A 17,027-nucleotide genomic window follows, 5' to 3' on the forward strand; every position below is an offset into this window, starting at 1 on the left:
AGTCACAGAGAAACTTGGGCCTGTGCCCCATTCAGCTTGGCAGGGCGGGCCCCCCATCTGACTGTGGGCAGAGCCCACGTGACACTGTAGGTCAAACTGTGAATCATAAAATCAATGCAGTGGGTGTGCTGACCGTTGATTTTTTTAAAATGAAATCGCACATCATGGCTCAGAAGCGAACAGAAAGTTATCAGCATGATCGCACACAGTACAAATGAGGATTGTTTTGAGAAATGTTTGTAATGTAACGTTTTCAAAATGTAAAAGCTAAACCTATGAGTCATTGCTTATTAAAACACCTTGACCTAAAAAGCTTATTAAAATCCAGATTCCCATGCCCTCGATCAGCAGAGTGGACTCCTGTTGGCCTTGGGGCCTTGAAGCCTGTATTTTTAATATAAGCCCCGGCAGCGGTGACGATCCGCCAGGGATGGGAGCCACCTGATAGAGGACATGGGGAGGCAAGGGGGCTTTCCTTACCTGCCCTCCCCCTCCTCTCCCCTGGACCAGGCAGGAGAGGCTTTTCATTTCATGAGCTTGGCCCTAGTGAAGCTGGAAACCTCACAGAGACTGAACTTCAAGGGCTGCCTGCTGTGCGGGCCTCCAACCCCCAGGATAGCTGGAAGCTCTTAAGAACTGGGAATTCGGGATTGGGTTTCCAGCACCAGCTCTGCCAGAAAAACAAAAAGTGCAAACACACACACACACACACACCCCTCAGAAGAACCAAATCCCTTTAGAGTCAGCCCGACCTGTGTTTAAACCTTGATCCTTGTACTTACTACCTATGTGACCGTGGGGCAGGTTACAGGATCTCTCTCAGCCTCAGTTCCCTTCCCTTTTTTAAAACTGAAGTATGGTTGATTTATAATGTTGTGTTAATTTCTGGTATACAGCATAATGAGATATATATATGTATATTCTTTTTCATTGTAGGTTATTACAAGATACTGAATATGTTCCCTGTGCTGTACATGGAACCTTGTTGTTTATCTCTTTTATAATAGTTTGTATCTGCAAATCCCAAACTCCTAATTTATCCCTCCCCCCCATCCCCCTTTGGTAACCATGAGTCTGTTTTCTACGTCTGTGAGTCCGTTTCTGTTTTGTAAATAGGTTCCAGTACTTACCAGGGCTGTGGCAGTGTTGGTGTATAATCAGGTGTCCAAATGTTCAGATGGTGCCCGACCGAAAACAGGTGCCCCATTATAGCAGCTCCCTTCTGACCTCCCTGAAACCCCGCTGTGAGCCTGGGCATATTTCTGTCCCCTTTGGGCCTTGGTTTCCCTTTCGTTTTGCGAGGGTAGGTTGCCATCCGTGGGGGCGGGGTTGGGCCAAGGAAGATAAGGAAGATGACACTGTCCAGCCTGAGTTTCTTCACCAACAGGAGCCCCGCCACCCCCGTTTCTCAGCTACTCCCCCGTGCCCCGGGCACAAAGTGAACTGCCTGCACAGTGACTGTCAGACCAGCCTGGGGGTGGACAGTGGGAGGGCTGCGTGCTGAGAAGGGCCCAGAGTCTGCCGATCTTTGGACAGAGGGGTCCCTCTTGCCCCCCTGCAGGTGCTGGTCCAGAGAACCTGGCGGATGGAGGCGGTTGCACGCCCCGCCCCCACCGGGGGCAGGAAAGCTCCGGCCCCAGCAGGGGGAGGAGCTGCCGCCCAGGTGGGGCAGGTGGAGATCCTGGGCTCAGGTGTGTCCCTTGCAGAGGGAGGTGATTGTTTCCTGACCGGTGCAGGCGGGGCCAGACGGACCCTTGGCCCCAGGATCCAGCTCTGGGAAGCTGGTTTTGTCTCCCAGACTCTGCCTCGGAGGAAAGCCATGGAAGGGGTAAGGCGAGTGGGTCTGATTGTTGGGCTTTCTGTGGGTGCTTTCTCGCCGGGTCGAGCGTGGGGAAAGGCTGCCTGGGCACCCCGCCTGCTGGAGAGGAATAAAGGATGACTTAGTGCCGCCCAGCTCACATTGGCCTGGCTCCAGGCAGGTGGGGTTCAAGGAGGGGGTGCGTACTTATCCTGTGCCACCTGGGAGGGTGAGGGGACAGAGGCTGTCAGGAATGGTGGCCTGAGGGACCCCAGCTCGAACCCTGCCACCTGGATCTCTTACCTACCCCACCCCCAGCCTGGATGTAAGTGAATTTTTGGCCACTCGGTTGGCTTGCCCGTGTAGTCTGTGTCCACCTGAAATTAGTGAGCTTTTTGGTCAGAAAGCAGGGCTGCGGAGGCTCTTTTATGGCTTTCCTGCGGGCTCTGCTCCTAGTTAGCTGTGTAGCCTGGGGCCAGTAAGTTCATTGTCCTAAGTCCCCAGGTTCCTCGCTGGTAAAATAGGATTAGTAGTAGAATAACTAGTTTGCAAGATTATTGAAGGTGCTTGTAAAAATAGAGAGGACCTACGAGGAAGTGCCCAGCACAATGCAGGTGAAATTCCCTTCCCCTTGGATGGCAACGTGCTGTTGGCCTGGTTGGAGAATTTCTCCGCCTGACTGAGTGTCTTCTCCTTTTTCCTTCTTCCTTCTCTAAATCTCCACCCTCTCCCTTCCCTTCTTCAATGTCAGTTTCTTTATGGGGAGGGGGAGGGGGACAGGGATGTGTTTTGCATCCATATCTTCTTTACTGTATACCTTTGGAGTCAAGTCGTTTTCTCGTGTGAATCCTGTGGCTTCCTTCTGGAGGTTGTTGTTAAATTGGGACAGGGGACCCATTTTAACAGTCACCCATCAGCAAAGCTCCCCTTTGTCCCAGGGCATGGGACACGTGTCTCTCTGCAGCTGATCACTCCAGTCTAACTAGCTGAATTTTGGAAATGGGTGAGCAGAGGCGTACTGTTACTGCTTCCATCTCCCCTCCTCTGAATTCTCTCCCTGACTGCCCTGTGGTTTAGCAACTTTTGAGAAGTTCCTCTTGATGGAAAACTGTCAGGCTCAATCGATCTAGTGTGGTTGTGAGAAAAAGAAACTGACTTGTATGTTGCCCTCTCTGACGTGCCAGGATATTCACTGGCATCCGTTATTTCAGTTTAGCCACATGATAACACAGGTTGATGCCATCCACCCCAGTTTTCATAGAGAGGAAACAGGGTCTGTCAGTTGCTTAATATCATGCAGCTGGTAAGAAGCGGGGCTGGAGCATGGGTTTCGGCTTGTCAATAACAAATACTGAGTGCCAATTATAAGCCAGGCATCACTAGCAAGAATGATGACAGGGAAAGAAGTGGAATGTTAGGCCATTTAGAGAAAAACGTATCAAAGGGCGTGTTAGCTAATCACATTTTCATGGGATAATATAAGCAATTGTGGGATAAGCGGGTGTGGTTGTGCAACTTTTTCTGCTCAAAGAAAGGGAAAAAAGCTCCAAAGAGAAATCTGGGTTCTCATTTTGAAAGGAGGATTTTGTTTTATTTTTTTTTTTTTTTTGGCCAACAAAATATCCATCTAATCTGTATATACTGAGCACCTACCTGCGTTGTGTTGTCAGGGTCTGTTCATGAGCTACAGATGCAGCAATGACCCAGTCAGAGACGCCTGCTTTTACTAAACTTGTGTTCTAGTGGCGAAGACAAACACACACACATATGTATGTTAGGTCAAACGGCTGTGAGTGCAGTGGAGAGCCGCAGAGCAAGGAAGAGTTTAAGGACAGGGAAGCAGGAGGAGAGGCTGCTATTTTAAATGGGATAGTTTCAAGAAAGGCAGCAATGTTATGTGACATTTGAGCAGAAATTTGAAGGAGGTGATGACGTTGGCCATGTGGATATCTTAGGGAAGAACATTCTGCAGGGAGATAACCGCCAGTGCAAAGGCCCTGGGACAGAAGCTTGTCTGGTGTGTTCTAGGGGCAGTAAAATGGCCAGAAGAGCTGGCGCAGAGGAAGCAAAGGAGTGAGTGGTCAGAGGTAGCGGTCAGGTCATCGAGGGTGCTGGAGGGTCTTGTAGGAATTTCAGGTCTTCCTCTGAGTGAGATGGAGAGCACCTGAGTGAGTAAGGGGCGTGGCATGAGGGAATGATCCAACTTACTTTTTAAAAGGACCACGTGGCTATTGTTGAGCAACTAGATGATAAGGAGAGCCGGAGTGGAAGCTGGCTGACCCACTAGGAGGCTAGTGCCGTAATCTAAGAGCGTGGTGGCTTAGACCAGAGTCTTAGCAGTAAAGGTGGCTAGAAATGGTAGGATTCTGGATATATATTAAAGATAGATTCAACAGGATTAACTGATGGATTGGGAAAGGAAAATGTGAAAGAAAATGACTCCAAGGTGTGAAGCTTGAGCACCTGGAAGAATGGCGTTGACATTTAATGAGATGATTTAAGGGGGAACAGGTTTGCACGGAGATCGGGGTCAGTTTTAGACATAGTAAGTTACAGGTCGAGGAGCTGAGTAGGCATTTGGAGATTTGGGTTTAGAATTCAAGGGAGAGGCCCAGGCAGGAAGGATGATTGAGATCATGTATCTTCGTTGTCCAGCGTAATGCTAGGTGCGTGGTCATATTTAGTATGCGATACTATGGCAGTTTTCAAACTTGGCTACACATTCCAACATTCCTCCCATCAAGAAGTGAAGTCTGTGTTCCCTTCACTTGAATCTGGGCAGAATTATGAGCACTTTGGCCAGTAGAGCATGACAACTATGACATCATTTGTCTTCAGAGGCTATGTCATAAGAGGCCATGCAGCTTCAACCTCAATTGTGTGAACACTCTGTCTTGTAGCTCCCAGCCCCCATGTGAGAGGGCTGGGGAGACACCTCGCAAAGCTGCTCTGCCTGACGGCTCCTGCTAAGCCGTCCAGTACTCCTGCAAGACAAGGACCAGGGCTCTCTAGACCAGCCCATCTACCAGGGAGATACCCCTGGGTTCCCTTCGTCAACACCCTGTGGAACAGAAGAATCACCCAGTTGAGACTTGCCCAGATTCCTGTCTCACAAAATTGTGAGATGTGGCAAAATGGTTATTGTCTTAGGCCACTCAGTTCTGAGGTGGTTTGTTTTACATCAATAGATGCAGGAAGAATTAAGTGTCCTTCATTCACTTTAGTTACGAAAAATGTATCATTCTCCCCCATAGACATAAGGCACCAGGGAATTCTATAAAAATATATTTTATTATATAGTGTCTAAACTTACATATTTCATTATATAGTGTCCAGAGAGGGTGATGGGTTTTTGTCTTTCTGAGAGTGAATTTTCCCTAGTGCTTTCCCTCAGCCAGGCAGGCACACAGTTGGCAAGAGAGAATCACTGCGTGTTTGAGCTGGGAGGGGGAGTCAGTGGGGTAGCTTAGAAAATGGTAATTGAACTCTTGATGGGTGAGCACTGGAGTTGGAGGGGAAAGACCCGTATTCAGGTTTACTTCTACCTCTCATTAGTCAAGCAATTTGAGCCAGGCATTGAATAATAAAATTTAAGAGCTGGGAGATTTCTCCAAGACCAACCAGTCTAACGACTCCCATTTAGAAGATGGGGAAACTCAGGGCCCATGGGGGACGGTGGCCACGCAAGTTGTAACTACTTACCCACATGCCTGGTGTATAGGAGGTGCTCTTAAATGTTCTTATTAATTTTGAGAGTAAACTCTGACCCCTGGGCCCCCCTCTTTGATTATTCAGTAGAAACTCACCAAACATTTTCTCTGAGTCAGGCCTCAGCTTAGAATTTTTGAGAGGGAGCTGGTTCTAGATGCCCGCCAGCTATTCATTATTGCAGGGGAGAATGTCAAGAAAACAGTCCATTGCAGCACTAAATAAAAAGTCGAATAATGAAGAAAGGCTCAGATTTCAACAGGAGCACTGAGCATGAGGGCCTAACCCAAAGCGGGAACATCCTGGGTGAGTTGGAGGCAGTGTCTGAGCTGCAGGTCAGAGGAGGAGTGGGCAGCATGTCACCAAGGAAAGAGGGAAGGAGAGGTGGGGAGGAAGGCAGCAGGTGGCCGCATGAACAAAGGAGCAGAGGTGAGCAAAGGGCGGGGTGAGAATCCAGAGGACCAAAGAAAGAAAACAAAAAGGAGCAGCTAGAATCAATCCCACGAAGTCAACAGGGGCCAGTTACCAAAGACTGACATTCTTTACCCTGGAGGCCAAGGGCGCAGCTGAGGGGCTTCACTTCCCAGATGGGGAGACTGACCGGAACGTCTCCCGTGGCCTTGTTGTGCTCTGACCTTCTGGGGTGGCAGGACTTGCCCAAGGCCACGTGGGGCTGACTTCTGACAGAGTTGAGGCTGAGGCTAGAACCCGGGTTCTGACATGCCTGGGAAAGCACTGAGCAAGCCCGCAAGAGCAATTTCAGGGGTTCTTCCTGAATAACCTGATTTTTCATGAATAGGTCCTGAGAGGGTAACATCTGGAAAAGAGGGTGGGCCAGCTGAGAAGGATCTTGCCTTAGAGATGGTCTGTTGTTAACGAGCTTGTTTTGGGGTGGAGGGGAGGGGAGTGCTCTGGGGATTCAGATCGGATCGTTGGGGTGAGGCTTCTTGTGAGTTACAGGACAGTCTCTGAGAAGGGGAGGAGGAAGGATCACGGAGTTATTCACGATTCTTAAAGACTGCCAGCCCACTGCTGTCTGTGCAGAGAAACTTTGCAGGGGCCTCTCAGGCTGTGTTGCTTTGTCCTTAACGGGGACACATGAAGTGACCTGCCTCAGTGCCTGATGTTCATGCAGCCAGCCTTAGCCAGCAGCACAGAGCCCAGGGTTTACCCATCGTCGTAACCTTGACTTTGAGTCGAACTTCCCCTTTCCCAGACTGTGCAGCTATGTTTCTCCACTGGAGAGATGGTTCTAACAGGCGAATCTGATCATGTCACTGCCCTGCCAGGTCCCTTCAGCTGTCCCCTGCCCCTTGCCTGTGTGGTTGAGCCCAAACCCTTCACCTGGCTGACAAGGTCATGGTGTTCCCACTCCAGTCTTCTGGCTCTGGGTCCCTTGTGCTCCAGCCTGTCCTTGCCCCATGCACACTCCTCTCTCCAGAATCCTGATTTTTCCTTCATTAATACTCATCTTAGGTATCACCTCCCTGAGACACGTCCCCTTAACATCTGGGCCTCAGTTGAGGTTTCCTCACCTTGCCAGACCCCAGCCCTTTGAATAGCCCTGGGTCTGGACTGTGTTATCCCAGAGAGTGAGAACTGGGTTTCGCTCACAGAGGCAGCACAGTCTGGTGCTTAAAAGCACGGACTCTGAGGCAGCCAGGCTGGTTTGTATTTCTGGCTCCCCCACTTACTAGCTGTTCAGCTTCGAGCAAGTTACCTCATCTCTCTGTGCCCAGTTACCTCATTTATAAAGGGGATAATTATGTTACCGAGTGCAGGCTCGTTCTGCTCCCTGCACGACAGGCCAATAAGTTGGGAGACAAGGTACTGGGGCAAGGAATAATGACTTTATTCGGAAAGCCAGCAGACTGAGAAGATGTGGGACGAATGTCCTAAAGAACCATCTTCCTTCCCCAAGTCAGAATTCAGGCTCCTTTTTAAAGAGGGGAGGAGATGTGGTTGGCTGTTGCAAATTTCTTGGCGTCAGAATCTTTTGTTCTAGCAGCTGTCCACGTAGGTCAGGTCAGGATGTTCCTGTAAACCTCCAACAAGACAAATGTTATTTTCTGTTCTGCAACTTTTTATCTCCATGTGAATGGAGAAGTATTATACCCTTAAAGGTCAGAGCCTTGAGAATGGGCTTATCCTGTATATTTAAGGCTCTAGGCAACATTCTTTTACAAAAGGTGCAGAGCCAGCATGACTAAGCCCGGGAAACAGCTCAGGGTTAGAGCTAAAAGAACAGATCTAATAAGGAGTCAGATTTGTTCTTCCCTGGTACAGTAATAACCACCTCTTAGCAGTCAGCTGAGTTTTACATAAAGAGCTTAAGACAGCTCAGTGAGCTCAAAAGGCATTATAATTCTACAAACTAAAATAACAATGTGCTACAGTAATAATACATGGATCATCATGGGTTAAACCATGTCTCCTCCCTACAAATCCAAATGTTGAAGTCCTAACCCCTGCTGCCTCAGAAGGTGACCTTATTTGGAGATTGGGTCTTTACAGAGATAAAGTTAAAGTTAAGCAAAGTCATTAGAGCAGGTCTAATTCAGTATGACTGGTGTCCTGATAAAAGGGAGGAGGATCTGGGCATACACACAGGAAGAGACAATGTGAAGATAAAAGGAGAAGTTAGGCGTTTGAGATTTGCAGATACAAACTACTATATGTAAAATAGATAAACAACAAGTTCCTACTTATAGCACAGGGAACTATATTCAGTAGCTTGTAATAACCTATAATGAAAAAGAATATGGAAAAGAATATAAATCTGTGTAACTGAGTCACTATGCTGTACACCAGAAACTAACACAACATTGTAAATCAACTATACTTCAATTTTTTTAAAAAGTAAAAGGGGAAAAAAAAAAAAAGCAGAGCACTTTGTGCACATGAAGGCAGCCATCTGTGAGCCAAGGAGAAAGGCCTGGAACAGATCCTTCCCTCACAGCCCTCAGAAGGAACCAACCTTGCTGACGCCTTGATTTTGGACTTCCAGCCTCCAGAACCACGAGGCAACAGATTTCGGTTGTTCGCATCTGGTGTACCTTATTATGGTGAGCTTATTAGCAAACTCATATGTGGACCTTTCCAGGCAATTAATTAAGAGGATGTATGCGGATCTGGGTACAGTGCCCTTTCTCCAACATGGGAGGGATTTGGGGCCACATTGTTTTGGTTTATAAAAAAAGAAAGAAAGAAAGAAAAGAAAGACAGCTGTGCTTAGCTCTTCAGAGAAGAAACCTGAGAAGTACTTATTAGCAGCCGGCTTGGGAAATGGAGGGACGTGATCTCAGGACCGTGGTCACTGACTCTTAGGGTTGGTTTTTCTCATCTGTAAGAATCTAAAATAACAAACCCTTGGGGTGAATTTTCAAAATTAGTACTAACATTTTGTTACGACATACTAAATGCGGACAGGTTATGAATAATATGCTTCGGAAATAATAAGCAGTTTTGGATCATAGGGCTGGCAAAAGTTGAAGTGTTAGTTCTTACTCTTCATGATTGCTGTTACTGTTTTCATCGTCCCCATGTGACAGAGAAGGCTGAGTCAGGACTTCAAACTCAGATGTATTTGACTCAGGGTGCCCCTTCTCATTCGGTTCCTTTTTTGCATGACCATAGTGAGGGGTATGATGGACAGAGGTGCTAAGAAGTTTTTAAACCAGAATACGTGAATTCAAGGCTTGGTCTGCCATCCACTTGAATAATGTGGCCTTGAACAAGCCACTGATCTTCTCTGAGATTCAGTGTTCTTATCTCTGGGTGCCTAACAGTACGTATTTGATACTTTGTCTATGAGGATTACACCGGATCATGTATTTGAAAGTACTATTGTAAAAAAAAAAGTCCGTAAAAAATATTCAGAGAACTTGATACCATGAAAATTCCCCAATCCAAAATTTGAACAGAGAAGACAATAGAATTCAAATCACTTTCTGAGCCCTGCGCTCTCCACTTCCTGTGACCCAGCCAAAAGCACATCTCAAAGATCATCAGGGTGTAATCTTAGGTTAAGAAACAAACAAAAACATAGTTGGGAAAGGGTTTTTTTGTTTGTTTGTTTGTTTTTTTAACAATTGAAGTCAGTACACAAAAGCAAAGCAGCATTATCATTTGGAAGGATTAGGTAGAGGCGCCATCTTCCACACCCTTAAAAAAGATCACCCAAAAGTCTCCTGGGTTTTGTTTTGCACTCAGAGCTGTTTCCGAGTATGTGCGCAGGAGCTTTCCCCCAGCTCTGCCCAGGGAGGGGCACTGAATTGGGAGTCTGAGGACCGCAGTCTGAATGGAGTCTCTGCCACTCATGCCTGTGTGCACTTAGGCAAGTGTTCCACCTTGGGGACCCTCAGTCCCCTCACTTGCAAGCAAGGATTAAATGAAGGAGATGACATACTGAAAAAAGGAGCTAGCATAAACTACGTCTCTGCACTCTTAGAGTAACCTGTTAGTCACTTTTGAGCTGGGTGGTGGAGACCTTAGGAAGAATTTGGGATATTTCCACCTCACTCTGGTGTACATGTCACGGGCAGGGGACCCTAATGCCTGGCTCTGTAATTCTCAGAAACAAATGAGTTGCCTGTAGATGAGCTCTGTAGTTACAGGTAGCTCTGTGCTCTTATTTCGCCTTAGCACCCACCCCTGGGCCTTGCTTAGTGACTATTTTGTTGAGCTATGTTCCAAGAAGGAAGACAGATAATATTGGTGGAGGACCCACTCTGTAGCAGTCCCTGCACCTAGGTGCGTTATTTCATCAAAGCCTCACAAATCATCTGAGAGAAATATCCCCATTTTACAGTTGAGGCAATGGAAGTTCTTTGGGGTTATGTGGTTTTGCTCTTGTCGTTATTAACAGCAGCAGCTGCTGACACTGAGCACTCACTTACATCAGACATGATTCTAAGTGCTCTATGTGTAATAACTCATGGCAGCTCTAGGGTAGGCACTGCTCTTAGGCAGATAGGCACTCCCACTGAGAGACTCAGAGAGGTTGAACAATTTGCTGAATGTCACACAGCCAGTCGGTGGTGGCACTGGAATTCCAACCCAGAAGGTGAAGGTTTAAAGAACACATTCTGTAAGAGTTCTCTCCCCAGAAGCTCTGGAAGAGCAGTATGAGGCTGTCCAAAGCACAGGGCCGGCTGAAAAAGGAGAAGCGTCCTCGCACGTCAACGCCAGGGAACCCACGGAAACGAGCAGCCCAGTCTCTGCTTGGAAAAATACAAGCAGCTTTGACCATATACAGCCCCCCAGGGGAAACAGCATAGTCAGAACATTCTCACTGCTCCTCCGACCTCTCTTTCAGAAAAGATAGCTCTTCACAGCCCGCGTTCACAATGGAAAACAGTGATAAATCTCCCAGCAGAAAAACAGAGCCTGGCAACACCCTTCACCCGAAAAGTTATTTCCAAATATATCTGCAACTGTTCTGAGTGCTTTCTGCTTAAAATATCAGCGGGTGAAGGCATTCATCCTCGCCTTGTGGGGTAGGAATCTCCCGTATCTTTACTTACGCTGAAGAGAGATTTATATTGACTTTTAGCTTCACAAGACTGGTTTAGGAGAGAATATTCAACTTTTAGACGCACCGTTGGGAGCATTTGCTGTTCTCCTCCAAGCCAGGAGTGCAGTGCAGACCTGGGGGCTGTGAGGGGTTGCCTTTCCATGCCACCTGCCCTGGGGGAGAGAGGGCCAAAGTGGTGTATTTAGTACAGCCTGGGAGCCTGGAGAGGGTTCCAGAGGTTCAAATTTAAGCTCCAGCCCTTGGGACCTTCACTCTATGGACCTCAGTTTTTGTTTTTTTTTTTTTAATCTGAAACGTTGGAATCATAATATCTGGATATACCTTGTTAAAATGATTCAAAGATTTACATGAAATGTCTGTCTCAGCTTCAGTTCTTCCGCCCAAAATATTAAGAAAAGCATTGTCTGAGAACCAGTCTTGGCCTTGGCAGGAAGTCTGTGTGACTCTGGGCAAGTGTTCAGAATCTTCATCTATAAAGTAATGGGTTGAATCAGTCTTCATTGACCACTTCGAGTGCTGACCTGCAGAGAATTTAAATGTAACATCAAGAGAGAATTTCTGGTTGGTGGGGAGGTTAAGAGGATTAGTGATGGTTACTTTATTTATTGGCAAACCCACTGGTTTACTGGAAGTGGAATCTGAAACAACTCGTAACTCAATGTCTCCACGTTTCTTTATGCTTCTCTGGCTAATGGACTCAGAATGGGGTATCGCAGTCCAAACTGAGCATCTGTTAGCTTCAAGTCAGACGTTTGGTTCAAATTCCGGCTCCATGACTTTCAAGCCGTGTGTTGAGATGGCGACATCACTAGATGGTGGGTCCATCAGTGAGTTTAAAAGCAGAATCCCCTCCAACTCATGTCAGACACGTAGTGTGTGTGTGAAAGAGAGACTGACCTTTCGGTAAAGCCACTGAGATTGAAGAGTTGCTTGGCTACAGCAAAACCTAGCCTATCCTGAGCACTGTATACTCCCCAGCTTTATTTCAGAGCATGTATGTTTATTTCCTATGGCTGCTGTAGCAGATTACCACCAACTTTATCACAAATTCATTTTCTTACAGCTCTGGAGGTCATAGGTGTAAAATGGGTCTGCAAGACTGCATTCCCTCTGGAGGCTCTAGGGAAGAGTGGCTTTCCTGGCCTTTTTCAGCTTAGAAGCCACCCACATTCATTGGTCCACAGCCCCTTCCTCCAGCTGAAAACCCAGCACATAGCATCTTCTCTCTGACCTCTGCTTTCATCTTCTAAGACTCTGACTTTCCTCCCTTCCTCTTACGAGAGTCCTTATAATTATATTACACCTGGATAACCCAGGATCATTTCCCCATCTCAAGATCGTTAACTGAATCACATTTCTAAATCGTCTTTTACCAAGTAAGGTTGCATATTCACTAGTTCTGAAGATGAGGGCAAGGGTATCTTTGGGAGGGGGCATAATTCAGCCAATCACAGTCCTAACCTATCCTGACCATTACTCTCCCCAAGTTGTTTATATTTTTCAAAGCATGTGTCACAGCTTCTTTTTTTTTTTAAAGAAAGAAGTATGTGGATGTGTGGGTGTGTGTACACATGTATATATTTCATTTTTACCACTCTAGGTTGTAAATTCCATTAGGAAGAGGCAGTGCCTGCTTCTTATTCACTGTTCTCTCTCCTGATGACTTCGATGTTTAAACAGCAGTAATGATGACAATAGATAACAAAAGAGCACTGTGTTTAGCTCTTCCTAAGAGATATATAACTTAATCTGTGTAACAATCTAGCAAGGATAGGTAACATTACTGTTCTTATTTCCAGGTAGAGAGATGGAACCTCAGTGAGTTTAAGTAACCAGCCCCCAAAGCCTGACAACTGCTAAGTTGATCCAAGAGTTGAACCAAAGACTGTCTGAGCCCAGAGATCTTTCATTTAACAAGCAAAGTGCAGGGAACCCATGAAAAAAAACCCTAAACCTTCCTCAGATTGCTCAGCATTTAACAAGGAAGGTGTATAAAAATAATAAAATTTTAATACAGTGTAACAATAATGATTTAATGGGAATGATGACATCATGTTCAAGTAACTGAAGGAGCAGAGAGGAAGAATGCTTTAACTCGACCTGGATGAGGCAGAGAAGGCTTTCCCCAGGGAGCTAATTTCCGATTTGAGTTTTAGAAGATGAAAAGCATTCACCAGGCAATGGGAGATGGAAGAGGGAAAAGCATTCCAGGCGTAGGGAACAGCATATATGAAGGAACTGAGGCAGGAAATGACGTGGTGTATTTGGGGACAAAGGGACAGTGCCAGAAGAGAAACAGGAGAACTTGTGTGCTTCTGCAGAGGACTACATCCTCCACACAGCACTGGACAAGCACTAGGGTGAAGAGTGGGGCAGGGCTGATGGAAAGGATACGGCAGATACTGAATTAACTAAATCCTTCTCTTCCTCAAGTTGTTTAGGAGCCAGTGGGTATGTGGTTAGGGAATTGAAACTTAGTTTCAAAGTTTGAGATTGAGCTTCATAAAATCATTAAGCTTTTAGCCATTACCTCTCTTTTTTTTTCCTAACCTACCCCCATGAAGTTTATTCATTGATTCATGAATTTGGTAGTATTTTTTTGAATTACCACCATGTGGTAGGTGCTGGACCCTCAAATCCCAGCCTAATTGCTTCTTCTCTTTGGTAAGCCAATTTCAAAGATTAACTGCTCTTTCTGTCTGGAAAATCCTTTTGTGTCAGATACATGGAATTTATACATATTTAAAGATAATGTCTTAAATCTATGTGGCGTTCTGTTTATTTTTTATTTTATTCAAAATGTCCTCGTAATTCATTTTATTTGATATTTATAGAAACTTTGTGAGGTAGATGGGACAAATTCAATTATTTACATTTTAAGTATCAAAAAAAATGAGATTTTTTTATATCTTCAATTGGTCAACAAGTGTTTTAGCTAATTTCCTCAAGCCATGATAAGTTCTATGAGAAATAATTTCTATATGGTTGAATAAGAGTATGGTTAACAAATTCCATGTATGTATGTTCATTTAGTCAACATAGGTTAACTGTTTACTGTGTGATCAGTATCAAGTTAGACTGAGAGATTGCTAATCCTTACCGTAACAAGCTTTCAAAAACAAGGTATCCCATTCTATAGATGAACAAATTGAGGCTCTGAGAAACTAAGTGACTTCTCAAAGGTATTCAGCCTTGGGCTGATTCCAGTGTTATTTCTATATTCAGTTTGGCCTCAATGAGGGAAACGCTTACACGTTCTTCATGAGAACCCAAGGTGATATACCTTAAAAATCAGCTAAATCGCTTCTCTCCTCGTTCTCATAGTTCTCTCAAAGTTAAGCAATCGCCATTGATTATTTTTTCTGGTAACATCACCTGTTATTAAAGCCTTATTGTTCCCTCTTGTCAGTTAACACAAAGAAAAATCTCAGTTAATATTCCACTGTGCCCTACATTTTCCTCATTCTGCCTTCAGTTATTCTTCCTGTTTACTGCAGGCTAGTGTCTCTGAGCTACGTGACAGAGTCTGACCCAGCACCCATAAGATCAGTACAAGGCCATCTCCATCTAGTTGCCTTTGTCGTTTTTTTTCCTTCCTAGGGTCCTCTCTGGTATTTCCAGGTTTAGCTGATGGTAAACTAGAGAAGCCTTCAGGAGGGAGTGCAAAATGGACATGTGGATTGAGCCTGAGTAAAGCCAAACTGAATGTTTAAAGGATGGGTCCTGTGTTGCCGTCCATTGTTCTAAACTAGTTTTTTTGGCTAGTCTGGGGCTCAGGTGGGGAATGGAGAGGGGAGAGGATGGGGGAGGACAGCTTCATATGGTGCTTTCACAAAGTGAGTAGAACCAAAGGGTAGACTGGAATGAAGGCTCCAAGAAAATCCACAGATACTTCAGGTCAATGAATGCAGAAGAATAAGGAGGTCAGGATGGAAAGATTTCTACTATTGGAAACTAAAATGCCACTTATCAGAATGGAAACCATTTTCCCATCTGAAACCACCAGGCCAACTCATTCTGTACATACTTCCTGAGCACGTACTCTTTGCCACAGATAAGCATTTCATTGTTGTCAAAATCACCGTGATAGTCAAGATTATCAACATCCTTCTCCTCCTCCTCCTCCTCCTCTTCATCATCATCTCTGTCCACATCACAACTCTTCTTATCAAAATGTCATTACTGGAGGCCTCCTCTGTGCCAGGCTCCGGGCCAGTGCTGATGTCCACAGCAGTTCTGTGATACGAATAGTTGTATCTCCAGTTTACTCATCGGAAAAGAGGGGAAAGAATGGAAATAGCTTTGTCAAGGTGACAAAGCCAGAATTCCTAGAGATAGGGTTTTAACCTAAGACTTTCAACCCCAAAGCCCATGTGCGTAACCCTGTTGCTGCACTTAAGGTAGCGCTTTGTCTAGGAAGGGAGGGGGAAATGTAGAAGACAGTAACAGTGTGACAGACACTGTGATTGAGAGAAGTACAGGGCCTCTGGGAGCAGAGAGGAGTCAGAACGTCTCACTGCGTGCTTGATGGAAGACTTCCTCAGGGAGTTGCAACTGAGCTAAGTCAAGCAATACTCATTTCTCAGACAATGAAAAGGGAGGAGGGCATTTGAGGCAGAGGTGAAAATATGTGCATAAGCACGGAGGCATTCATTACTTCAGCAAATACTTAACTGTCCTCTGCTTCAGGTGCTATGTTAGGAAACCCAAGGGTGAATAAGAAAGAGAGGAGTGTATCCTGTGCAGTGGATGCACTAGAGGAGGTAAGACTGGAAGCTTCAAGAACAGTAAGAATTTAGAGGGGAGAAATAAGAGGAAAACAAATTGTTAATAATCCCCTGTATTTAGTTTCACCGTGACTTTTCCCACGCCCAGAACACCACCTAGTACATCATGGGCACTTGACTAGTTGATGAATGACTCAATGAATGATCTTTGTTGACCTTTTAAACAATCCATTCACTTATCATAAGTCCCATGAGGGCCAAGAACATTTGTTCACCACGGTCACGACTTGTATCTGCAGTGGAGCCCCTGAGTTGCGCATCTCCGGGGAACACTGTCCGCATGGTAGTGTGTGTGAATGGTCTTTGTGATCACAATGTGGCTAGAGCCCCTGGAGATGTGCAGTTTGGAAGCTTCACATTTGATATAAGGGATTAATAGTTGTTGACTGAATAAGCTAAGGAAAGAAGAAGGCAGGGAGGAAGGCTAGACAGAGATGACTGTTACTTCAGCCTCTTATTCGTGCAGGAGGCATCAGTTAGCTCTCGGCTGTCAGTCAGCATGTCTGTCTCCCAGGTGGGGAAGAGATATAAAGAGCCCACCTCAAAACACACATCTAGTGAGCAGAAGAGTCAAATAGGCCTCTCCTAGTCCATGCTTTTCTACCACAGCACAGAGTTTCTCTGTAAATCCATCTGTTTATGGTTTCCTCCAAGGGGCCAAGGATGCCTCTTTCCTGTGGAACAGCTGGGTGGCAGAATGTGTTGTTGACCCCACACAGCTGGTGCCCTCCCGCGGTGAAGGAGATCGGGAGCCTGTGTCGGGGATTAGCATGTAACTCGTTGCTGCTGTGAACCTCTCTCCCAAGAGGCTCTGACTTTTGCTAGTTCTTCAAGTAAAGAAGATCCCAAGGCTTAGTGAGGGGATTAGCAGGATACACATTTAGGAAGCACAAAGATTGCTGAGCATCAGCTTTGGATGAAGAAATTTTGTTCCAGATCAAGGGCCTTGCAAACGCCCTTCTTGACTGTTTCCAAGCCAAAACTGAGGCTGCAGTAATGTGTTTGAAAGAGCTAGGTGTTGAGGTCAGAAGATCTAGGTCCACCATTTATGAGCTCTTTGATCTTAGTTAAGTAGCCTGTCCCCTCTGATTTTAGTTTCTTTGTCTGTAAAATGGAGTTGCTTTTCCATAGCAGCATTGTGGAAGAGGACACAAAAGGATGTATGAAAATGGTCTGACCCAGTGTGGTAGAGTGAGAA

General features: G+C 45.7%; 1 protein-coding gene across 3 annotated transcripts in view; it reads left to right on the plus strand.

Moving 5' to 3' along the window:
* The first annotated feature begins 1,329 nt into the window (after positions 1-1,329).
* Positions 1,330-17,027, plus strand: part of FYB2 (FYN binding protein 2) — a 98,188-nt gene continuing 82,490 nt past the window's right edge. The window contains exon 1 of one of the 3 annotated variants that reach the window (XM_074376399.1): positions 1,330-1,828. In XM_074376399.1, the coding sequence (XP_074232500.1) occupies positions 1,586-1,828 (243 nt within the window). In that variant the 5' untranslated portion in view covers positions 1,330-1,585. The remainder of the gene's footprint in view (positions 1,829-17,027) is intronic. The other 2 variants (XM_045519097.2, XM_045519096.2) reach the window with 2 other exon arrangements.

The sequence above is a fragment of the Camelus bactrianus genome, chromosome 13 (genome assembly GCF_048773025.1).
Source record: "Camelus bactrianus isolate YW-2024 breed Bactrian camel chromosome 13, ASM4877302v1, whole genome shotgun sequence".
Lineage (NCBI taxonomy): Eukaryota > Metazoa > Chordata > Mammalia > Artiodactyla > Camelidae > Camelus > Camelus bactrianus.